Source organism: Ornithorhynchus anatinus, chromosome 1 (genome assembly GCF_004115215.2).
Source record: "Ornithorhynchus anatinus isolate Pmale09 chromosome 1, mOrnAna1.pri.v4, whole genome shotgun sequence".
Classification (NCBI taxonomy): domain Eukaryota; kingdom Metazoa; phylum Chordata; class Mammalia; order Monotremata; family Ornithorhynchidae; genus Ornithorhynchus; species Ornithorhynchus anatinus.
In genome coordinates, this window is record NC_041728.1 from 98,698,548 (window position 1) to 98,724,013 (window position 25,466).

Sequence of the window (25,466 nt, forward strand, 5' to 3'; positions counted from 1 at the left end):
TCCCCACAGCATATATGTATATATCTGTAACATTTATGTATTTATTATTTATATTAATGTCTGTAATCCCCCTCTAGACTTTGAGCTGGCTGTGGGCAGGAATGTGTCAGTGCATTGTTATACTGTACTCTTTCAAGCGCTTAATACAGTGCTTTGCACAGTAAGTGCTCAATAAATACGATTGAATGAATGGACGAATGAAGTGCTGAGGTGATTGTAGGGAGGATGTGACCTGGGGAGAAGAAAAATTAATCACGGAAAGCCTCTGGGCGGAGGTGGGATTTTGGAGGGGTTTTGGAGAAGGAAAGAACCGTGGTCTGGAAGATTTGAAAGGAGAAATCCACGGAGGAAAGAGAACATGAATCAGGGGTTGTAAGTGGAAGAGATAAGACGGTGTCATAGTGAGAAGGTAAGTTTTGGTGGACTGGAGAGCGGCAGCTGAGAATCAGTAGAAGATGAGAGTGGATAATGAAGAGGCAGAGAGCTGATAGAGTTCCCTAAAACCAGTGATCAGGAATTTCTGTGTGATGTCATACCCTACAAGTCTTAGTTCAGTTTTTCCAATATCACCTGAGACTTGGGTTCTAATCCCAGCTCTGCCACCTGTCTGCTGTGTGACTTTGGGCAAGTCCTTTCACTTCTCTGGGCCTCAGTTATCTCATCTGTAAATTGGGGAATAAAGCTGGAGCTCCATTTGGGAAAAAGACTGTGTCCAATCTGATTATCTTGTATCTACTCCAGCACTTAGTACAGTGCCTAACACTTTTTAAGTGCTTAACAAATGTCAGAGAAATAGGAGTGGGAGAGGTGGAAGGTGGGTGACCAACATAGGAAGGATTAATAAATAAAAATTATTCCTCAGACTCATGACATTTGCTTACAAACATTTCAAGAAGCCATAGATTCCTCTAGACTATAAGCTCACTGTGGACAGGGAAAATGTTTCTACCAAAACTCTGTAGTTTTTTCTGGTATTTGTTAAACGCTTAATATGTGCCAGGCGCTGCATAAAGTGCTGGAGTAGATACAGGCAAATCAGGTTGTTCACAGTCCATTCCCCACATGGGGCTCACAGTCTAGTCTCCATTTTACAGATGAGGTAAAAAAAAAATGTTGGTATTTGTTAAGCGCTTACTATGTGCAGAGCACTGTTCTAAGCGCTGGGGTAGATACAAGGTAATCGGGTTGTCCCACATGAGGCTCACAGTTAATCCCCATTTTACAGATGAGGTAACTGAGGCACAGAGAAGTGAAGTGACTTGCCCACCGTCACAGAGCTGACAAGTGGCAGAGCCGGGAGTCGAACTCATGACCTCTGACTCCGAAGCCCAGGCTCTTTCCACTGAGCCACGCTGCTTCCAAAAGGTAACTGAAGCATGGAAAAGTTAAGTGACTTACCCAAGGTCACACAGCAGGCATGTGGCAGAACAGGACCTTCTGAGTCCCAGTCCCATATTCTTTCCACTAGGCTATTCTTTTTCTCATACAGGTTTTCTCAGTGCAACTCTGTTGTATTGTACTCTCCCAAGCACTTAGTACAGTGCTTAGTACAGTACGTAGTTAAGTGCTCAATAAATACCAGTGATGATGATGAGAATGATAGATTCATCCTCATTAGTGTTTCAATGACAGTTGAATTTTCTGCATCCCTTCTGGAGTTCAGGCCTTCCTCCAGATCGATAGACATTTCACTTACCTTTTGATTTATTTGATCTACCAAAAGTAGATCCCTAGATTACCTAATCTGACCGCCACATTCTTAAAATACTTAAATCCTTGAGAAGCAGCTGGCTTAGGAGAAAGAGCACGGGACTAGTAGTCAGAGACCTGGGTTCTAATCTTAACTCTGAAACTTGCCTGGTATGTGATCTTGGCCAAGTAACTTAACTTCTCTTTGCCTCAGTTTCCTCATCTGTAAAATGAGAATTCAATACCTGTTCTCTGTCTCACTTAGATCGTGAGTCACCTGTGGGATAAGAACTGGTTCTGATCTGATTATCTTGTGAGAATCTCCCTCAGAACTAGAACTGGCACCTATAGAATCAGTGTGGCCTTGTGGATAGAACACGGGTCTGGGTGGACCTGGGTTCTAATCCTGACTCCACCACTTCTCTGCTTCTAGACCTTGGGCAAGTCACTTTACTTCTCTATGCCTCAGTTACCTCATCTGTAAAAGGGGAATTTAGACCATGAGCCCCACGTGGGACAGGGACTGTGTCCGACCTGATTTGCTTGGATCCACCCCAGCGCTTAGTACAGTGCCTGGCCCTGTAAGTGCTTAAAAAATACCATTAAAAAACAGAGAGAGAGAAAGAAAGAAATTAAGTGAGATCACACAGCAATTGGCAGAGCCAACATTAGAACCCAGGTCCTCTGACTCCCAGGCCCACGCTCTTTCCACTAGGCAACGCTGTATGTAACTCACCCTTCCCCAGTCTTATCAACAGCATAGATTACTGTGTTGATTATGCAAAGCGGTTAATAATCACCCACATATCTTCTTGTGCATGTGTATTTGTTTCAGAGCACATCCTGATTTGACTGTCTGAAAACTATGATGCTCATAGCCAGTAATGGTAGAAGAGTTTCCCAGACAACCAGAAGTGGAATCTAGGTATATTCTAAGGCTATTTCCCCATTCCTTGTGGCATTCTTCAGCATGACTATAAAAAACATAGTCTGAACCGGAGAAGTTCCACAACATAACCCAGCTTTCCTCCATATGTGATGGTGAAAATACATCCCCCGCCTGCTGTTTGGAGAGATTTATCCATTAGACTAAGCTTCTTGAGGGCAGGGATCAGGTCTACCTACAGTATTGTATTCCCCTAAATTCTAAGTAGAGTGCTCTGCACATGGCAAGCGCTAAATAAATATCACTGATTGATTGATTGAGCGTAACAACCTGGGCCCCGTCTTAGATGTGGAAGATGCTTTAAGAAGACCTCTCAAGTGTTACGGTTCTATCTACTGGCTTTTCTCCTCCTCCACTATGAAGATGAAGGCAATTCCCCTCTTCAGCAGTAATGGTTATGGGGCCACATAGATTCTTCAGCGATGTCCTGAAATTCTTAGTATCGCTACCATCTGGAATAGCTGTGCATGTCTCAGCGCATCCATTAGCATCTCACCTCTGACACAGGTCACGACACAGATTTCTATGGGTTCCTTCTGCCCATATGTTAGGCTACAAACTGACGATCGCTTTTCAAATAGGGACCTTGGACATTCTTTATAACAAATTCCCAGAAGCGCTCAATTAGCCACTCGGTGAGGAATGTGTAGCGTTATCAATGAGCTTGAAACAGGAAAAGGAAGACTTCCCTCATAAAGTCCTTTAGATTATTTTTCTGATATCCGTGGCTGGGCGGGGCGCTGAAGATGTAGGGCTTGAATCTAAGTCCCTGAGAGTGATTCAGGTGCTTAGGGATGAGAGTGATAATAGAGGCTGCAAAGGGACCATTTAATGGATCAACCGGCTTCACTTGGGGCCAGTGCTGAAAAGTCCCCTGGGCCCAAAAGACTTAATGGGCCAATATAAGTCACCAACAGGGAGCGGCTCTGGCCCCGGGGAGACTGTGGCCCATTCTCTTTTGTGATTTCTTTAATGTAGAAACATGAGATTCCTATAACCTGAGCATGATCTGTTGCCTTTTACTTCGTGAAATGAAAAGCGAAGAACTCATTAGATACAGTCACAATGGTTTTGCCGGGTGATTCATGCACTGGAATTTTAATGTTATACTTTCCCTCCAACGTGCTTTGAATAAGGCAGTCAACTGTACTTAGCCAAAGATGAAAATAATTGTTGCATTTCAGGCCATTAAAGCAGCCCTATTCTTTACCTTACTTCCATCCTATTTGTTTCATTTTCATGAAAAGTACGGCAGGGAGAGCAGATGAATTTCAATTAGTTTCAATTAGAACCATAAAATGTTCCAAGGGATTAGACTGCTATATTTTATGAGTAAATTTTCAATGTGAACTCATTGCTGGGTATAATTCTGCATGGTATTTTATGCTCTAACTTGGGCTAATCTCAACAAACAGTTGCTTAAGTTAATTAGTTTAGCTCCCTACTTCTCAAAAACCTCCAGTGGTTGCCCATTCTCCTCTGCATCAAACAGAAACTCCTGACAATTGGCTTTAAAGCACTCAATCAGCTCTCTCTCTCCTATTTGGCTTTGTCCATCTCCTACTATGTCATAATAATAGTAATAACTATAATACTTGTTAAGTGCTTACTATGCAAGCACTGTTCTAAGCGCTGGTGTAGATACAAGGTGATCGGGCTGGACACGGTCCCTGTTCCACATGGGCTCACAGTCTTCATCCCCATTTTACAGTTGAAGTAACTGAGGCACAGAGAAATTAAGTGACTTGCCCAAGGTCACACAGCAGACAAGCGACGTAGCTGGGATTAGAACCTAGGAGCTTCTGACTCCCAGGACCAGGCTCCATCCACTAAGCCATGTTGCTTCTCTATTTAATCTTCACACTCGGTTCCTCTAATGTCAACCTTATCTCTGAACCTTGATTTCCTCTATCCCATCACCAACCCTTAGCCACTTCCTCCCTCGGGCCTGGAACTCTTTCCCCCCTTCATATCCAACATTGCGCCACTCTGCCCACCTTCAGAACTCTCCTAAAATCACATCTCCTCCAAGAGGCCTTCCCTGCCTAAGCCCTCATTTCCCCTCCCCTCTGCACTGACTAAATACTAGTCTATCTATCCCTTAAGCACTTTGATACTCACTCCAGCCCCACAGAACCTATGTACATATCCTTATACCTTCTCATTTTCCCTTTCCATAATTCATTTTAACATGTGCAGACTGTGAGCACTTTGTGGGCATGGATCACATCTACCAACTCTATTGTATTGTGAGCTTTTTATCATTCCAGTCTAGCTCCAACTCCACCCAAGCTCTTAGTACACTGTTCTGGGGGGTTTTTTATGGTTTCTGTTAAGCGCTTACTATGTGCAAGGCACTGTATTAAGCACTGGGGTAGCTACAAGCAAATCAGGTTGGATAGAGTCCCTGTCTTATGTGAGGTGCGCAGTCTCAACCCCCATTTTACAGATGAGGTAACCGAGGCACAGAGAAGTAAAGTGATTTGCCCAAGGTAACACAGCAGATAAGTGGTGGAGCTGGAATTAGAACCCACGACCCTCTGACTCCCAGGCCCATGTTCTATCCATTCTGCCATTTCTGCTTCTCTAAGTGTTATTATGCACTTACTATGTGCCAAGCACTGGACTAAGCATTGGAGTAAATAGAAGATAATCAGGTTGGACATAGTCCCCATCCGACATGGGGGTCCAGACTAAGGAGGAGCAAGAACAGGTTTTGCTTAGTACAGTGCTCTGCACACAGTAAGTGCTCAATAAATACAATTGAATGAATGAAGGAATGAATGAATCCCCATTTACAGATGAGGAAATTGAGGCCCAGAGAAATTAAGTGACTTGCTCAAGGTCACACAACAGGCAAGCGGCAGAACCAGGATTGACACTCGGGCTTCAGACTTCCAGCCTCATGGTCTTTCCACTAGACCTAACAGATTTTTCTTCTGAAACTCCTAAGCCTTTGGTAGAGTGTATCGCATTCAATGGGCCCTAAAGAAATGTCTTTCCTTGTACAGTTTCAGTGGGATGGATATTACAATCACCACTGTAAAGACCCTTCGGTGGACACAGATTCACAGTTGGGATTGTTCTGAGGACAATTTTCTTGTGCGGAGAGTGGAGGCAAGAAAATGGTCAGATGCATTTCTTAATTTGTCTCTAACAAACCTCCCAAAATATGGACCAACTTAAGGAGTAACCAACTGACGATGGGAGAGTGCGACGCAGTAATTTGAGGAATTTGAGGGAGTCTGTGCAAACTTAGCCTCGTCCCACAAATCCCCAGGTTGACCCACATCCTCTGCAGGCTTGTCCTAGATTCTGAACTCTGCAAAATGAAGTCTGCCATTCTGCTGGTGTCTTGCCAGTCAGTCAGTAAGTCAACTGAGCACTTACTGTGTGCAGAGCACTGTACTAAGTGCTCGGGAGAGTCGACTATAACAATAGAACGGACACGTTCCCTGCCACTAGCTTACAGTCTAGAGGGAGACCTGTGGTACATAGTATATAGTAGCAATACGATACAGTGCTCTACCATCAGGGGGTCCTTGGGGGCCCCGGACTTCATTCGTTCATTCAATAGTATTTATTGAGCGCTTACTATGTGCAGAGCACTGTACTAAGCGCTTAGAATGTACAAATCGGTAACAGATACAGTCCCTGCCCTTTGACGGGCTTACAATCTCTCATTCATTCAATCACATTTATCGAGCACTTACTGTGTGCAGAGCACTGTGCTAAGCGCTTGGAAAGTACAATTCGGCAACAGATGTCCTGACGGCTAATCTAGCCTTCCTCCCTCTACCTTCTTTCATGGTTCTGGAACAAAAAATAAATGTCAAAGAGAAAGATGTTGGTGGAGGCAGAGCGTATGGGTGTTCCAGAGGAATGGGAAGGCAAACCTGGATCATGGGGTTCTGGGGCTTTGCACAGGATGTTTGGAGTAGTGGATAGCGCATGGGCCTGGGAGTTATGAGTCATGTGTTCAAATTCTGGCTCCGCCACATGTCTGCTGTGTGACCTTGGGCAAATCACTTCACTTCCCTGTTCCTCCGTTACCTCATCTGTAAAATGGGGATCGAGACCGCGAACCCCAGGTGGGACAGGGACCGTGTCCAACCCGATTAGCTTGTATCCACCCCAGCACTTACTACAGTGCCTGGCACACAGTAAGCACTTAACGAATACCATAATTATTTTAGAGAGCAACCTAGGCAAGAAAATAGCATAGATGAGATATGACATAGAGAGACAGCAATTACACTTGGGGAGGCAAGAAGAGAAGGACACGCAGAAGCTCAATCTGAAGTCCCTCAGAGCTGCTGGCAGCTGGGAAATGAGACGAGCAGATGGGCATCCCTGGCAAGCTCTAATCAAAGACAAAGTAGCTCCGATTTCAGGAGTCTCGGGCTTCCTTAAGACCAGGAAGTGGATCCCCGGTGACCGTCCTTGTGAACAGTGGGTGCTGTCCCTGACAAAATGGCAGCTGCCCAAACAGCAGACGATACATGTATATGAAAGTGGCACCAGTCCATGTTTTCCCCCTCCGCAACAATCTCCAGTGGTTACCAATCCACTTCACCATCAAACAGAAACTCCTTACTATTGGCTTTTAAGCACTCAATCTGCTCTCCCCCTCCTATGTTATCGCACTGATTTTTTACTACAAACCAGCCCACACACTTTGCTAATTCGATGCCAACCTACCTACTGAAACTCGATCTCCCCGCCAACCCTTTCCCAAATCCTCCCCTGGCCTGCAACTTCCTCCACATTCATATCTGACCTACGATCACTCTCCCTAGGTTTAAAGCCTTTTTAAAAGCACATCTCCTCCAAGAGGCCTTCCCTGACTAAGCCCTCATTTCTCCTGCTCCTCTCCCTTCTACCTAGCCTATGATGCACTTGGATCTGTCTCCTTTAAGCACCTGAGCCCCACAACACGTAGATACATATCCATAATTTATTTAAATGTCTGTCTCCCACTTGTAGTCTGTAAGCTCCTTGTGGACAGAGATCATGTCCAAGTGCTTAGTACAGGGCGCTACACATGGTAAGTGCTCAATAATTGATTATATCTGGGTCTTCATCTATTGTGGTATTTGTTAAGTGTTCACTATGTGTCAAGCACTGTTCTAACTGTTGGAATAGAAACATGTTATTCAGGTTGGACACAATCACGGTCCCACCTGGGGCTCACAGTTTAAGTAGAAGGGAAAAAGGTATTGAATCCCTATTTTACAGCTGAGGAATAGAGGCACAGAGAAGTTACATGACTTGCCCCAGGTGGTGATGATGATGATGGTATTTGTTAAGTGCTTACTATGTGCCAAGCACTGCTCTAAGCACTGAGATAGATGCAAGGTTATCAGGTTGTCCCATGTGGGGCTCACAGTCTTCATCCCCATTTTACAGATGAGGTAACTGAGGCATTGAGAAGTTAAGTGACTTGCCCAAAGTCACACAGCAGACAAGTGGCAGAGCAGGGATTAGAACCTAGGACCTCTGACTGCCAGGCCAAGTCTATTTCCACTAGGCCACACTGCTTCCTCAGATCTTTCTCTGTCATTCTCCCCTGGACTAAATAGTGCCAGGCTCTCAGTATGGTTTTACCACAATGGAGCTTCTAGAAACTGTACTTCACACCTGGATCTCTCCAGCAACCTAACCTCACCCTAGCAGTGGCAGCAACGTCTGAAACAAAAGTCCAGGAATGAGATCCGGAAATAATTTTGGGAGAAGTGCCTGGGAATGTGCCCAAATAATCTAGGGATGAAAGGGGAAAACGTAGAGTGTAGACTATTCCATAACTGTCTAGTTTTCAGTTGGCTTATCTTTTATCTGGAATGGGTACAGAACCAAACTGTGACAGAGCAAGACTATCTCTATCTCTCACCTGGGGCTCACAGTTTGGTTCTGTACCCATTCCAGATAAAAGATAAGCAGTGTGGCCTAGTGGAAATAGCCTTGGAAATAGTGGAAACAGTGCTCGGCACATAGTAAGTGCTTAACAAATACCAACATTATTATTATGGGTAACCCTAGCAAGACTATCTCTCACAGATAGTGACTGTGTTCAACCTGATTAGCTTGTATCTCCCCCATTGCTTAGTACAGTTCCTGGCATATAGTAAATGCCCAACAAATACCATAAAAAAAGCCCTTCCTCTTCCCTCTCAACCTACAGTGTCAGTGTGAGCCACTGAGGAGAGGGAGACTCAAGTCCACCTTTATTCATTCAATTGTATTTATTGAGCGATTGACTGTGTGCACAGCATTGTTCTAAGTGATTGAAAAGTACAATTCGGCAACAAATAGAGACAATCCCTACCCAACAACGGGCTCACAGTCTAGAAGATGGGCAGAAGGGTACAGAAGGAGACACGTTTCTTTTTATACTTTTGTTCAGGTCACGGTACTTCCTTTTTTGAACAAGTACAATTGTATTCTCTCCTATGAATCAACGCCTTACTATGTCAAGAGAGTTTGCATACACCAGTGAAGCTTCGAGCTATGCCATTGAGAGATAGTCTTGCTAGGGTTACCCATAATAATGATGTTGGTATTTGTTAAGCACTTACTATGTGCCGAATACTGTTCTAAGCGCTGGGCGAGATACAGGGTAATCCGGTTGTCCCACCTGAGGCTCACAATCTTAATCCCCATTTTACAGATAAGGGAACCGAGGCACAGAGAAGTTAAGTGACTTGCCTACAGTCACACAGCTGACAAGTGGCAGAGCCGGGTTTCGAACCCATGACCTCTGACTCCCAAGCCCGGGCTCTTTCCACTGAGCCACGCTGCTTTGGAAAGGTCATTCCGTTTGTCTGACGCAGAAGCGTCAGACAAAGTTGATTCACCAGTGCTGGGCAGCAGCGGCATGGGAAAGAGTTAAAGGCGGTTGATCGAATGATCAAAATGTTGATCAAAGACAATGACAGAGACTCAAGTTTTCACTGCGCGGAAGGAGGCAACGGTAAACCACTTCCGTATTTTTACCAAGGAAACTCTATGGCTACACATACCAGAATGACTACAGGTATAGTGCTGGAAGGTGAGCCCCTCAGGTCGGAAGGCACTCAACAAGCTATTGGGGAAGTGCAGACGATGTCTCAGGGTATCGTGGGTGTTTATGACGTGGCCGGAATAAAGCCTTCGGGACCTCCGGTCGCTGATGTTGCCATACGAGAAATGAGTATCTGAAGCTGTAAAGATACCCTTATTATTGGAACATGGAATGTGCAAAGTATGAACCAGGGAAAGTCGGAAACAGTCAAGAATGAAATGGACCGATTGAACATCGACATCCTAGGAATAAGTGAACTGAAATGGACTGGTATTGGGCATTTCCAATCGAACGAGCACAAAATCTACTGCTCAGCCCATGCTGAAAAAAGAAGAAATGGCGTAGCGGCAATTGTGACAAAGAAAATTGCTAAGACAGTTATCGAATATAATGCTGTCAATGACCGATTGATATCTATTAGATTCAGAGGAAAACCATTCAATACTTCAAGTGTACTTCCCAACAAAAGATGCAGAGCAAGAAGAAATAGATAGGTTTTATGATGAAGTGCAGAGAGAGATGGATAAAAGCTGCAAGCAAGATGTGTTGATTATCACTGGGGATTGGAATGCAAAAGTTGGTAATGGAATAGAAATGAAGGTTGTAGGAAAATATGGCCTCGGAAATCTGAATCAAGCCGGGGACTGACTTACTGATTTGTGAATCAAATGACCTTTTTATTGCCAACACCTTCTTTATCCAACTTAAATGACAACTGTACACATAGACTTCACCAGATGGACTATATAGAAATCAAATAGGCTATATTATTTGTAGAAAGAGATGGAGGAGTTCTATTTTGGCAGCAAAATCATGGCCTGGAGCTGATTGTGGAACAGATCGTGAGCCGTTTAGCTGTGAACTTAGGCTAAAACTTAGAAAGATCAATCATGCCTTACAACTGCCCAAATATGACCTGATAAATAGTCCCCCTGTATTAAAAGTATGAGGTAAAAAAATAGATTTGAGGTGCTTAATATCACAGACAAGGAACCAGAGAAAATGTGGATGGAGAGTAAAAGTGTCTTCAAGGAAGAAAGCGACACAGTATTGCAAAAGGTCAGGAAGAAGAAAAAGGCAAAATGATGTCAAATGTAACTCTGGAAATAGCCAGAAGACAAAATCAGAGGACAAAAGAACCTGATTAAAGAACTGAGCCGAGAATTCCAACGCTCTGCCAGGAAGGACAAAAACAGTAATATTATAACAGTGTATGTAAAGAAATGGAAGTCAATAACAAATGTGGGAGGACAAGATCACTATTTCAGAAGATTAAGGAAATTAAGGGAACATTTCGTCCTCGGATAGGCTTTGTCTAAAGTAAAGATGGACTGACAATAAATAATACCAGATGAATCAAACAGAGATGGAACGAATACATACAGGAACTATACCAGAAAGATTGTAATATACAAGAAGTATGTGAAGAAGCTCCTTTTGAATTAGAGCCACTCATTATGGAAAGTGAAGTTAGATCAGCTTTACATTGCTTTGCCAAAAATTAGGCACCTGGTTTTGATAGGCTTCCTATTGAGGTGTTTCAGGCAGCTGAAGAGGAATCGGTTAAAGTCCTTAGCAAATTATGTCAACAGGTATGGTTAACCGCTCAGTGGCCATTTGATTGGAAGAGGTCAGTTTATGTTTCAATACTGAAGAAAGGGAATACAACTAAATGCGAGAATTATCGTACAGTTTCCTTGATAATAATGTTGGTATTTGTTAAGTGCTTACTATGCGCAGAGCACTGTTCTAAGCGCTGGGGGAGATACAGGGTAATCAGATTGTCCCACATGAGGCTCACAGTTAATCCCCATTTTACAGATGAGGGAACTGAGGCACAGAGAAGTGAAGTGACATGCCCACAGTCACACAGCTGACAAGAGGCAGAGCCAGGAGTCGAACCCATGACCTCTGACTCCGAAGCCCAGGCTCTTTCCACTGAGCCACACTGATCTCCTATGCCAGCAAGGTGCTGCTAAAAATTACACGGCATCGAATGGAGACCTATATGGAACGCAAACTGCCCGATGTTCAAGCGGGGTTCCGGAAAGGACGAGGGACGCGAGATATTATTGCTGATGTCTGTTGGATAATTGAAAGGACAAGAGAACATCAAAAGGAAGTCGGCATGTACTTTATGGATTGTACTAAGGCCTTTGACTGCGTAGATCACGACAAATGCCATAGGAAGCTACAATAAGAATGGAATATGGAGAAACAGACTGGTTTCCCATCACTAAGAATGTAAAACAAGAATGTATTTTATCGCCTTATCTGTTCATCCTTTATACCGAATACCTAATGAGAGAGGCTAGATTGGATGAAGAACAGGGAGTAAAGATTGGAAGAAGGCATATAAACAACCTTCGTTATGCAGATGATACAACCCTACTAGCAGAAAGTGAGGATGATCTGAAGGGCTTCATTATTAAAAGCTGAGGAACAGAGCAAAAAGATGGGCCTAAAGATCATGACAATTGGAAGTTTTAACACATTTGTAGTGGACAGAGAGGGGATTGAAATAGTCGATAATTTTTCTCTCCTGTGATCGATAATCAATAATAAAGGAACTAGTTGCCAAGAAATACCCTGAAGATGAATGGTAGGAAGACTTGTTATGGAGAACCTGAAAAAAAATCATGAAACGTGCTGATGTAACAATTGCCACAAAAATACATATTGTCAACTCTCTTGTGTTTCCAGTGACAATGTATGGATCTGAAAGTTGGACAGTGAATAAATAGGATAAAAAGAACATTGATTCTTTTGAAATGTAGCGTTGTAGAAGGCTTTTGCGAATACCTTGGACTGCCTGAAAATCAAATAAAAGGATTTTGGAGCAAATTAAACTAAAGTGGTCTTTGGAAGGCCAAATGACTCGACTTAGATTAGCATATTTTGAATACATCACGAGGACGACTAATTCTCTGGAGAAGACACCAATGCATGGAAGAGGCGGATCCGCAGCTAGATGGATAGAGACCATAACAGTGATAATGGAAAAACCATTAGAAAGGTTGCGGATTATGGCAGAGGACAGGAGGCTCTGGAGAAAGTATATCCATGGAGTTGCTATGAATCGGAAAAGACCCAGTGGCACTTAATAATAACAATAATGGCCTTTAATAATGATAATTGTGGCATTTGTTAAGCACTTACTAAGTGCCAGTCACTGTACTAAGCGCTAGTATGGACACAAGCAAACCGGGTTGGATACGGTCCCCTTCCCACATGAGGCTCACAGTCTTGATCCCCATTTTACAGATGAGGTCACTGAGGCACAGAGAAGTGAAATGACTTGCCCAGGGTCACACAGCAGACAAGTGGCAGAGCCAAGATTGGAATCCAAGTCCTTCTGACTCTTAGAGCAGGGATCTATGCACTAGGCCACTGGTATTTCAATGTTATTATCACTGGTGACTCAACATTACTATTTCTCTTCATTATTTCCCCATACCAAATTTATTTTAACGTCTATCACTCCCTGGAGACTGTAAGCTCCTTGTGGACAGGGATCGCATCTACCAACTCTTTTGTACTTTTTCAAGTGGTTAGTGCAGTACTCTGCACACAGTAAATGCTCAATAAATTCCACTGATTGGAGAATTATCATTTTTATTGCCATTATTGTTACTAGCATTATTATTTCTGGAGTGACTGGGAGCTCTAAACAGTTTTAAATATTATCTGCAGTGAAAAAGCATTTAAATAAAATACATTGAGGGTACTTGTTAAGCGTTTGTACTGTGCCAGGCACTTACTGAAGAGCAGGGATTGATCCAGGATAATTGGGTCAGACGCGGTCCCTGTCCTATATGTCTAAATAAGAAGGAGTTGAGGGTTAGCCAAGGGATGTCCCGTACTTTGTGTGGAGGGGAGGTGGGGTTTGGAAAAGGGATGTCTGTATTCTGTAGTGCCCTCATTGGCCACTCTAGGAAAATAGGAGACAGGGAACCGGAAAAGTAGGACAAAGAGGGAGTCTCCCTTTTCTCAGTGATTCACACTGAAATCGTGGGTTGGGAGGGAAGAGGAAGGGCTTTCTTCTCTGTCATTTGTTAAGTGCGTACTATGTGCCAGGCACTGTACTAAGCACTGGGGCAGATACAAATTCATCAATTTGGATACGGTCCATGTCCCACATGGGGCTCACAGTGGAGGGAGTTAAAAATAGAAGTACCCCAGGAGTGCACATAGGCTACAGAACTCGCCAGGATGAAAAAAAACCAATGGTGACGAGTTTCTCTTTGATGTGGAGGTGGTTGGACAACCACTGAATTTCTTGAGGAGTGGGGAAACATGACCTGAATGTTTTTGTCAGAAAATGATATGGGCAGGAGAGTGAAGGATGGACTGGACTGGGGACAGACTGAAGTCAGCAAGGATGTTGAAAGAGTAATCGAGGCGGGATAAGATAATGTTTGGATTAACATGAAGGCAGTTTGAATGGAGAGGAAAAGGCAGATTTCAGAGATGATGTGAAGGTTGAAGCGATAGGATTTATTGTCAGATCAGATACGTGGGTTGAATGAAAGAGATGATTCTAGCATAGAATGATGGGGATCTCTACAGTGATGGGAAAGTCAGGGGAGGACAGGGTGTAGGTGGGAAAATAAGGAGTTTTATTTTGGACATGTTTCGTTTGTGGTGTTGGGAGAACATCCGAGTAGAGATGTCTTGAAGTCAGGAGGAAATATGAGCTTGCAGAGAGGGAGTGAGAGAAGAGCTAGGGATGTAGATTTGGGAATCATCCCCTTGGGGGTGGTGGTTGAAGCCTCAATAAATACTACTGATTGATTAACAGGACTGACCAAGTGCCTGAGGGCTGTAGAGTAATTGGAAGTATAGGCTCTTGGGAAGCATTCCAAAGAGTAAAAGACACAATTCCTGCCCTCAGAACATTTACAACCAAAGCTCCTGGTAAAGAAAACACTATCTATATCGGTTTCATTGTTGTAAATGGGAAGCAGCATGGCTCAGTAGAAAAAGCACGGCCCGGAGGTCAGACGATCTGGATTCTAATTCCGGCTCTGCTAACTGCTTGCTGGGTTGACCTTGGGCTAGTCGCTTAACTTCTCTGTGCCTCATTTTCCTCAACTGTGAAATGGGGATTAAATACCTGTTTGCCCTCTTAATTAGACTGTGAGCCCCATGCCGTATCGGGGCTGTGTCTAACCTAATTAACTTGTCCCTAACGTAGCGCTCAGAACGGTGTTTGACACATAATAAGTGCTTAACATACCATAAAATGAAAAGAAAAACCCTGAAAATTATGGTTAAGCAAAGGTAAGTTCCTCCCTCCAGACTGTAAGCTAGTTGGTGGGCAGGGAACCTGTCTACCAACTCTGTTATACCGCACTCTCCCAAGCACTTAGTTTGGGGCTGTATACAGAGTGAGTACTCAATAAATACCATTTATTGATTGATACCATAGTGAGCATACAGTCCAGCTTACCATATGGTATCTTCTTTGGCATCTATCATAATAGCTAACATCCTTAACTTTTGCATTTTAGGAAGACTTACAATCAATCAATCAATAAATGGTAACTGAGGCAAAGAGAAGTGAAGTGACTTGCCCACAGTCACACAGCTGACAGGTGGCGGAGCCGGGATTCGAACCCATGACCTCTGACTCCCAAGCCCGGGCTCTTGCCACTGAGTCACGCTACTACTCTACAATATGATATACAATATAATACAAGACAGGGAACGTGTCTACCAACTCTTATATTGTATTATATTGTATAATTTATTCATTATATTGCCTCAGTTACCTCATCTGTAAAATGGGGGTTAAGACTGTGAGCCTCACGTGGGGCAACCTGATGACCCTGTATCTACCCCAGCGCTTAGAACAGTGCTCTGCACATAGTAAGCGCTTAACAAATACCAACATTATTATTATTATTACTCTTCCAAGCACTTACTATGGTGTTCTACAAACAGTAAGTGCTCAATAAGTACGACTGAATGTTTGATTGATCACCTTCTTCTTCGAAGCTTCCTTTGTACTCCAAGGAAGTGTGGAACGTTGATACAACACAGTAATGGAATTGTATATGTTCTTGGTTTCTTATTTGTTCCTTCTTAGTCTCCCATTCGAAAATCAGGAGGGGCCTAGGAATACACAGCAAACTCCTAAACTTGTTGTATTCCCCTCCTCTCTCCCTCTCTGGGTTAAATGAAACAGGAATGTTTTTGTTTCCATCAACCAATCGTATTTACTGAGTGTTTGCTCTGTGCAGAGCACTGTACTAAGCGCGTGGGAGAGTACAATACAACAATAAACAGACACATTCCCTGTCCATAATGACTTTGCAATCTAGAGGTGGAGAGACAGACATTAATAGAAATAAATGAATAAATGGACATAAGTGTTGTATAGATGGGGTATCTGAGGCACAGAAAAGTTAAGTGATTTGCCGAAGGCCACACAGCAGACAAGTGGCGGAGCTGGGATTAGAACCCACGTCCTCTGACTACCACGTCCATACTTGCACAACTCACCCCCTCTTTCTTTTCAGCTCTTTTCTCCAACTACAACCCAGCCTGCACTCACTCCTCCGATGCCAACCTACTCACTGTACCTCGGACTCGTCTATCTCGCTGCCCACCCCTCACCTGTGACCTCCCTCTGGCCTGGAATGTCCCCACTTCGTATCTGACAGACACCCCACCTCCCCACCTCAAAACCTTATTGACAGTACATCTCCTCCAAGAGACCTTCCCTGACTAAGCCCTCATTTCCTCTTTTCGCACCTCTTCTGTGTCACCCTTGGATTTGGATTTGCTCCCTTTATTCATCCCTCCCTCAGTCCCGCAGCACTTATGTACATATCTATAATTTATTCATTTATATCAATGTCTGTTTTCCCTTCTAAACTATAAGCTCGTTGTGGGCAGGGAGCGTGTCTACCAACTCAGTTATAGTGTACTCTCCCTAGAGCTCAGTACAATGCTCTGCACATAGGAAATACTCAATAAATACAATTAATTGATTGATTGATTACTGTGTACAGAACCCTGCACATAGCAGTTAGGAGAGTACAAATACCCCTGACATGATCTTGGAGTCAGAAAACTATTGTGGAAAGGTGAGCCTGTTATTGGGCAGGGATTGTCTCTATCTGTTGCCGAATTGTACATTCCAAGTGCTTAGTACAGTGCTCTGCACATGGTAAGTGCTCAATAAATACTACTGAATGAATGAATGACATTGTTTCTTTGCTTGGTGCATATAGAATTTTAGGTTTCAAGGATGAAATTAAAACATGATACCCCAAATTCAATCATACTTTTTCAGAGTTTACATTGTGGAGAGCACCGTACTAAGTGCTTGGGAGATTATAACAAATTTGGCAGACATATTCCCTGCCCAAATCAAAACAATGATTGAAGTTGAATTCAGAGCAATTTTAGGCCCTCAATTTCCTCTGAAGATGGGGAAAAGACAGTAAATTCATTAGAGAACATCTTTGTCTCTTTTGTTACACTTCGATCCCTTTCCATTACATCCTCATTATGCTCTTGCACAGTGTGAGAAATCAGGTGTCAGGCTTTATAGAATTAAGGCAAAATTCAGTGCAATGCAAGCAATGTGTTCAATAAATACCACTGACTGACTGATTAATTGACTGGGTAGCTCTCCAGAAAGGCTTTTGGGTTGAGATGAATAAATGCCTATTTCTCAGGGTTTTTTCAGCTTTTATTGCCAAATGTGGTATTAAACTTACATATGTGTATTCATGTAAAAAAAATCTGTAGATGAGAATAGATTTTGCAAAGATAAAAAAATTATAATTTATTCCTTTTTCTTTCTTGATCTTTCCTGCTTTGTAAAAGGTGATGTTTTTCATGCAATTGTTGACATGTTTGCCTTTTAAATTATTCTTGAATCAGTAAATGACCTTAGCTACCCTTTATTCTTAAGATATTCTATTTGTGTCATACAGTGATTAGAGATAATTAAACTGTTTCAAGTATTTTACTCCCCCTACACAATGTAAGGTATCCAAAAATGACAACAAGTTGTAAATGAATCTGGAAAACAAAAGCATGACAGATGAAAGATTTTGTCAGAATTAATTAAGCACTAATTATATACTGGACTAGAAGAGACTCATGATGAAAACACAACACTGCTGAAAAAAAATACCCTACACACAGTACACGCTCAATAAATATGACTGACAATGAATGAATGGATAAAATGAGGATTGAATACCTCCTGAATCGATGAAGTTGTCTTTTAGCCAATTTGTGAAGCTTAAGCAATCCTCGTCATCATTGAGGGTAAAAAGATTTGAAGGGACTGGGCCAGTATATCTCATTTTACTGCTGGTCTCTCTGTTGGTCAAAAGTTTGCTAATATCAGCTCCTGTAGGACATGGGACCTGGTTTAAAAAAGAGAATCAGAAGGTGGGATCAATGGGCGTGAGTTACCCCATTTTGAATATTCATTCAACTGTATTTTCTGAGCCGCTACTTGGGGAAGAACATTGTCCTATGTGCCTGTGTGCACAACCCTGTACTAGGTTTTTAGGCTAGCAAAGCAACGACTCCTACAGTGGCTGGTCTGGATAGGCCCAGCTCCCTTCGACTGTTAAGGAGAAAATCTTGGGTTGGAAGGGAAAAAAACTGTTGGTGAAGTTGCCCCAGAAAGCGATACCCCGAAGACAACACACCATCTCTTAATGACAACCGCTCTCGTGCTTATTAAGCAGCAAGTTTTCAGTCTGCCTCAACCAGGGGAATTTACCTTGAGTTTGTTCCCTATGAAAAGGTTGGGCAAGTCACAAAACTTCTTTGAGCCTCAGTTTCCTCATCCGTAAAATGAGAAATGTAAAATGTAAAACTCCTCACCCACGTCCTGCCTCTGGTCTGGAACGTCTCCTCTTCTCAAATCCAACAGACAATTACTCTCCCCTCTCAAAGCCTTATTGGAGGCACATCTCCTCCAAGAGGGCTTCCCTAAGCCCTCCCCTTTCCTCTTTTCCCAATCCCTTCTGCCTCGCCCTGACTTGCTCCCTTTGTTCATACCCCCCTCCCACCCTCACAGCATTAATGTACATGTCCGTAATTCATTTATTCTTATTGATGTCTGTCTCCACCCCTCTAACAAGTCCCATAATAATAATAATAATAACAGGCTGTAAGCTTACTGTGGGTAGGGAATGTGTTTGCTTATTGTTGTATTGCTCTCTCTTCATTCATTCAAGTCAATCAAATTTATTGAGCACTTAGTGTGTGCAGAACATTGTACTAACTTCTTGGGAGAATGCAATATAACAACAACAAACAACAAACAACAACAAACAGACACGCTCTCTGCCCACAATGAGCTCACAGTCTAGAGGGACTTACAGTGTTTTGCATACAGTAAACGCTCCATAAATATGACTGAATGAATGAATGAATGAATGGCTAAAATGAGGATTGAATACCAGTTCTTTGTCCCACTCAGATTGTGAGCCCCTTTTGGGACAGGGACTGTATCTGACCCGATTATCTTGCATCTATGTCAGCACTCAGGATTTAACACAGAGTAAGCCCTTTACAAATATCACAATAATAATTATTATTATTATCAATTAGTTCATTAATCGCTATTATTATTGCTATCATTATTATTATTACTACTACTCCTCTCAGGAACCAGCTTACAATTCTCAGTGGAGCACACCCAACCTTTCAAGAACAATCACTGATTTGAGAATCTACACACTTGTACAGCAGCCATTTAGAGACAGTGGTATACCTGTAATGTTTCCATGAATTGTCAATACTAAATCCCAACTGAAATAGCCAGTGGACCCTGTTCACCTCCTTTAGGTCCTAAATAACAATAACAATAATAACGACATTTACAGATGAGGTAACTGAAAAACAGAGAATGATAATAATAATAACAATAATAATATTAATAATGGCATTTGTTGAGTGCTATGTACCAGGCACTGTACTAAGCGCTGGGGTGAATACAAGCAAATGGGGTTGAACACAGTCCCTGTCCAACGTGGGGCTCACAGTCTCAATCCTCATTTTACAGATGAGGCAAGTGAGGCCCAGAGAAGGGAAGTCACACAGCAGACAAGGGGCAACCTTCCCCCGTTCTTCTCTTCCAGAGACAGACGGAATTTAGGATTTTTGCCTAGTGAACCCAAATCCTTACCTCCACCCCTTGTTTCATGTCTAGGCATCTTTCTGAAGACAAGGGGATCATTTGGGGACCAACCTACAATTCACCTCCCTGGTCTGGTTACAAGAAGCTTGTAAAGAAGAGGCGTTCCCAGACTGAGCTCCTCGTCCCCCTCTACTCCCTCTGCCATCCCCCCTTTACCTCTCCGCAGCTAAAGCCTCATTTTCCCCTTTTCCCTCTGCTCCTCCACCTCTCCCTTCCCATCCCCACAGCACTGTACTCGTCCGCTCGACTGTATATATTTTCGTTACCCTATTTATTTTGTTAATGAATTGTACATCGCCTTGATTCTATTTAGCTGCCATCGGTTTTTACGAGATGTTCTTCCCCTTGACGCTGTTTAGTGCCATTGTTCTTGTCTGTCCGTCTCCCCCGATTAGACCGTAAGCCCGTCAAACGGCAGGGACCGTCTCTATCTGTTGCCGACTTGTTCATCCCAAGCGCTTAGTACAGTGCTCTGCACATAGTAAGCGCTCAATAAATACTATTGAATGAATGAATGAATAAAGAAAGCACTCCCTCCCCCTCCCTCGGTTTCCCCGGACCACGTATGGTCCCAGCACCTGGAGCTTCTCCTTCAGCCTGTTCTGAGATCAGAGATCTCAATCTGTTTTAATAGATGTCTTGAAAGAATTCTTAAAGCATTAATCAGGTAACAAATAAACTAAAAATCTCTAACATTCGCCCTTCTTCTCCCCCCCCCCCCGCCGGCTCATTTTTACTTTCCTGAAAGCATCCTAGGGTTTGAATTCCTCTAGTTCTTTCCCCTTGTCCCTTAGGGTGGCCCAAGATCCAGCCTCAATCAGTCAATTAATAAATTGATCTTATTTATTGAGTGCTTACTGTGCGCAGAGACTGTACTAAGCACTTGGAAGAGTAAACTATAACACTGTAGATGTAGATTTGGGAATCATCAGCAAAGAAGTGGTCGTTGAAGCCATGGGAGAGAATGAGTTCTCCAAGGAAGTTGGTGTAGCTGGAGAATAGAGGGGGACTAGGAACTGAAACTTAAGGGATCCCCAGTGTTAAGGGCTGAGAAGCAGAGGAGGAGCCCTTGAAAGAGACCGAGAATGAACGGTCAGAGAGATAGGAGGAGAACCAGCAGAGGACAGCGTCCGTGAAGCTGAGATCGGTTAACGCTTCCAGGAAAACGGGGTAGTCTACAGTGTCGAAGGCCACTGAGAAGTGGAGGAGGATCAGGATGGAGTAGAGCCCATTTGATTTGTCAAGAAGATCATTTGCGACCTTTGAGAAGGAGGCTTCTGTGGAGCGAAGGGGACAGAAACCAGATTGGAGGGGGTCAAGGAAGAATTGCAGGAGAGGGTTTTGAGAGAGTCTCACACAGGCAAGAGTCTCACCCACTCCAAGTCCTTAGAATGACAGGGAGAAGCTGGGCCATTTCTCCCCTTCAGATACAGGAGCCTCACTCCTCCAGAGTTCTAACCTCTGGACGCCTCAACCTTCTGGATATCCTAACGCTCTGAGATCATATCACTGATCCCCACCATGCCCTGACTCCTTCAAGGATCACAGCTCTGAGCCTTTTCTATGTCCTGCCTTTCCAGGATCACAGCTCCAAACTTCCTCACCCTAAAATGGCTGAGGGCCATCTTCTGAACTACCTGGCCCCCATTTGTCCTTCCCCATCCTTCCCTTTGATTGGGTCTTTTCAAATTAATATCATATAAGGCATTAGTAGTTGTTCCATTGAACTTCCCTCAGGTAGAGGAACTTACAAGTCTACTTCCTGGATTCCCCTTTCACTTCCTGAATATGAGGGCTAGTATTGTGACCGTCACAGTGCCTACCTCTGAAAATGAACAATTAATCAAGGGAACACGCAGACCAAGGGAGGAGAAAATGAAAAAAATCAATTATTTAATGAAAGGACATTTATTTATGTGACTGCTTGGGCAGGCAGACTACCGACTCCAAGGGCAACATTGAACTGGAATGTGAAATTGTTTTTTAATTTCAATGCTCCCTATTCCAATCTCACTTCAGAGTTCAACTGAGGGGTTTAGCTACGTCTATTCTTGGAAATCAAGATGAACTTGATTCTTCGGTGTTACGAAGGGTTTAACAGTTCATTAATGTTTTCTACTGCTATTTTGAACTGCGAGTAGCAAACCTTGAATAAACTGCTCAGAGAATTCCATTTCCACAACTTGTTAACTCTTTTCTGCATTTAAGCAGAATATTTGCATTGGCCTGGGATTATATAAGGGTTTAGAAGCAACATGGTCTAGTGGACAGAGCACAGGCCTGAGAGTCAGAAAGACCTGGGTTGATGATGATGATGATGATGATGATTGTAGAATTTGTGAAGTGCTTACTATGGGCCTGGCACTGTACTAAGCGCTGGGGTAGATACAAGATAATCGGGTTGGTTATAGTCCCTGTCTCACACGGGGCTCACAATCTTAATTCCCATTTTACAGATGAGGGAACTGAGCCACAGAAAAGTGAAGTGACTTGCCCAAGGTCACACAGCAGACGAGGGGTGAGGTTGAGATTAGAACCGAGGTCCTTCTGACTCCCAGGCCCATGCTCTCTCCACTAGGCCATGTTGCTTCTAAACCTTTATATAGGGTTTATATGGGAAGCAGCATGCCTCAGTGGAAAGAGCCCGGGCTTGGGAGTCAGAGGTCATGGGTTTGAATCCTGGCTCTGCCACTTGTCAGCTGTGTGACTGTGGGCTAGTCACTTAACTTCTCTGTGCCTCAGTGACCTCATCTGTAAAATGGGGATGAAGACAGTGAGCCTCACAGGGGTCAACCTGATTCCCTGCATCTACCCCAGTGCTTAGAATAGTGCTCTGCACATAGTAAGTGCTTAACAAATACCAATATTATTATTATTATTACTAATTTCCATGGCTCTTTCCATGGAGCCACATTGCTATTTAGGTGAAATTTTAGTTCAGAGTGTATTTCAAGGGCTGTCCATATAGAAGAGAAGTTGGTATTAGCCAAAATGAACCCCTCAGTACATCTAAAACTGATTTTTAGTGTGATCATCAAACGTGCAGGGATTTACCCCATGTGCCCACCCTTACCTGGTACTGCTGCCCGGTACAGAGAACGAGGTGGTCGTACGGCACTTTCTTCCCCTTGGAAACCATCACATACTTGGCGGCTCGGTCTATGGCCGTCATTTTACCAACCACCACGTTGACCCAGGAATAAAGTGCCATCAGTGCATAATCTTCATCATTAAAACAGTGGCTGTGAAGAAAAAATATCCATAAGTGACATTTTAGCGGCTGTCAGCAGGCATTAATTAGACATCTGGTGAGTGGGTTGAGGGCCCCTACTGATTCAGGTCTGTTCCCTTGCTGGGAGTTCACTAGAGGCTACAGCGCGAGATTACTCGTTAGAAAATGCTCACTTACAAATTGACGGCTTCCTGTTAAAGCCAAATTATTCCTGTCTGAAAACGTCACTATCACACAAACCACCCTCTCCCCGAGCTACTCTACCAAAGCCTAGTGGACCCCTTCGGACTGTAGTCATTCATTTATTCATTCGTTCAGTCGTATTTATTGAGTGCTTATTGTGTGCAGAGCACTGATTTAAGCATTTGGGAAAGTACAATACAACAGTCAACAGTGCCATTCCCTGCCCGCAATGAGTTCACAGTTTAGATTCGGGGAGACAGACATCAATACAAATAAATAAAACGACAGATAGGTACATAAGTGCTTTAGGGCGGGGAAGGGGGAAGAGCAAAGGGAGCAAGGATGGGCGATGCAGAAGGGAGCGGGAGATGGGGAAAAGTGGGGCTTGGTCTGGGAAGGCCTCTTGGAGGAGATGTGTCTTCAATAAGGCTTTGAAGCGGGGGAGAACAGTTGTCTGTCGGATTCGAGGAGGGAAGGTGTTCCAGGTCAGAAGCAGGAGGGGACTAGGGGTTGGCGGCGAGAAAGGCAAGATCGAGGCACAGTGAGCACTAGAGGAGTGAAGTGTGTGGGCTGGGTTGCAGAAGGAGAGAAGTGAGTTGAGGTAGGAGGGGGCAAGGTGATGGACTGCTTTAAAGCCAACGGAGAGGAGTTTTTGTTTGATACGGAGGAGGATGGGCAACCGCTGGAATTTTTTGAGGAGTGGGGTGACGTGTCCAGTACGTTTTTGCAGAAAAATGATCTGGGCAGCGGAGTGAAGTACGGACTGGAGTGGGGAGAGATAAGAGGCTGGGAGTTCAGCAAGGAGGCTGATGCAGTCATCCAGGAGGGATAGGATGAGGGATTGCATTATCGTGGTAGCTATATGGATGGTCATATGGATAGTCCTTTTATTTGAGTTAGGAAACTGCAATTAGGATCACGATCACAAATGAAGGGACCAGGTGATTAAAGAAAACAGAGCCAGAAGAAGGTGGGTGCTCGAAGGTCACCAGAAAACACCAAATCCAAATTTAGCTACATGCTGAAGACATCTCAATAAACCATGTCTTAATAAGCCACCTCATTTGTTTATTCATTCAGTTATATTTCTTGAGGGCTTACTGTGTGCAGAGCACTGTACTAAGTGCTTTACTCCCTGGTTCTGAATTGTAATAAGAACAGGTCGATTCCAATAAAAATGTGAAATGAAATGGGATTATTGCAAATGATTCTTTTCAGATTTTGTGTTATTCCCTTTCCTACTGGCTATGATTAATGAAGTGATTGCTCCATCTACTAGCGGCAGCCAAGCAGAAATAATGTGGATGTCTGTAAGCAAGGTGAAGAAGTGCCTCTCTTGGTGGTGGGGGTGGGGAGGGAGTTGATGGGGGCGGGGGGACGATGCTTGGGTTGGGGGCGGGTCTGGGGGGGTGAGGCATCAGGCCTTTATTTTACTTAGGTCACGAATATTCAGCTGGAATTTGCCAACAGTGAATATTCAATGGTCTTGGTTCGGTCTTGGTTGTTTTCATTCCTAAACCATGGGTATAACGTTTTCTGAAAAGTGTGGGTTTGAGTGAAGCTTTGTCCTGAATTTGGAGATCTGAAGGAAATAGAAAAACATAATTGCTTTGTTTAGTTTTTGGTATTAGTATAAAATATTTACATGATTTTTCTAATAACAATAGAGAAGCAGCATGGCCTCGTGGGAACAGCATGGTCCTGAAAGTCAAGAAAGACCTGGGTTCTAACCCTGACCCCTTCCACTTGTCTGCTGTGTGACCTTGGGCAAGTCACTTAACTTCTCTGTGCCTCAGTTACCTCATCTGTAAAATGGAGATTAAGACTGTGAGGCACATGTGGGACATGGACTGTTTCCATCCTGATTAACTTGTATCTCCCTCAGAGCTTAATATAGTGACTGGCACATAGTAACAAACAAACAAAAAGCCCCACTATTTATGACTACGCTATCTAAACAGATTAATATGTGATGCAGAATCCAAGCACCGGAATGGGAGATATCATTTTCTATTGATCACTGACCTATTTTGCTCTTAAGAATCTCCAGAGGACACATTAACGAAAGGTCAATCATCCGATTTGAACAAGGCCATAAATTCCTTGGCTTTGCATTACTCTGTGAGTCCACAGAAAGAGATGAAACAACACAGAAATGCTGCCATTAAATCCT

General features: G+C 43.4%; 1 protein-coding gene across 5 annotated transcripts in view; it reads right to left on the reverse strand.

Moving 5' to 3' along the window:
• Window positions 1-25,466, reverse strand: part of CFAP61 (cilia and flagella associated protein 61) — a 315,110-nt gene that overhangs the window by 87,997 nt on the left and 201,647 nt on the right. For all 5 annotated transcript variants that reach the window (XM_029072415.2, XM_029072412.2, XM_029072401.2 and 2 more), the window contains exons 20-21: window positions 22,952-23,120; window positions 17,920-18,088 (exon numbers count right to left, since the gene is read on the reverse strand). In XM_029072415.2, the coding sequence (XP_028928248.1) occupies window positions 17,920-18,088; window positions 22,952-23,120 (338 nt within the window). The remainder of the gene's footprint in view (window positions 1-17,919; window positions 18,089-22,951; window positions 23,121-25,466) is intronic.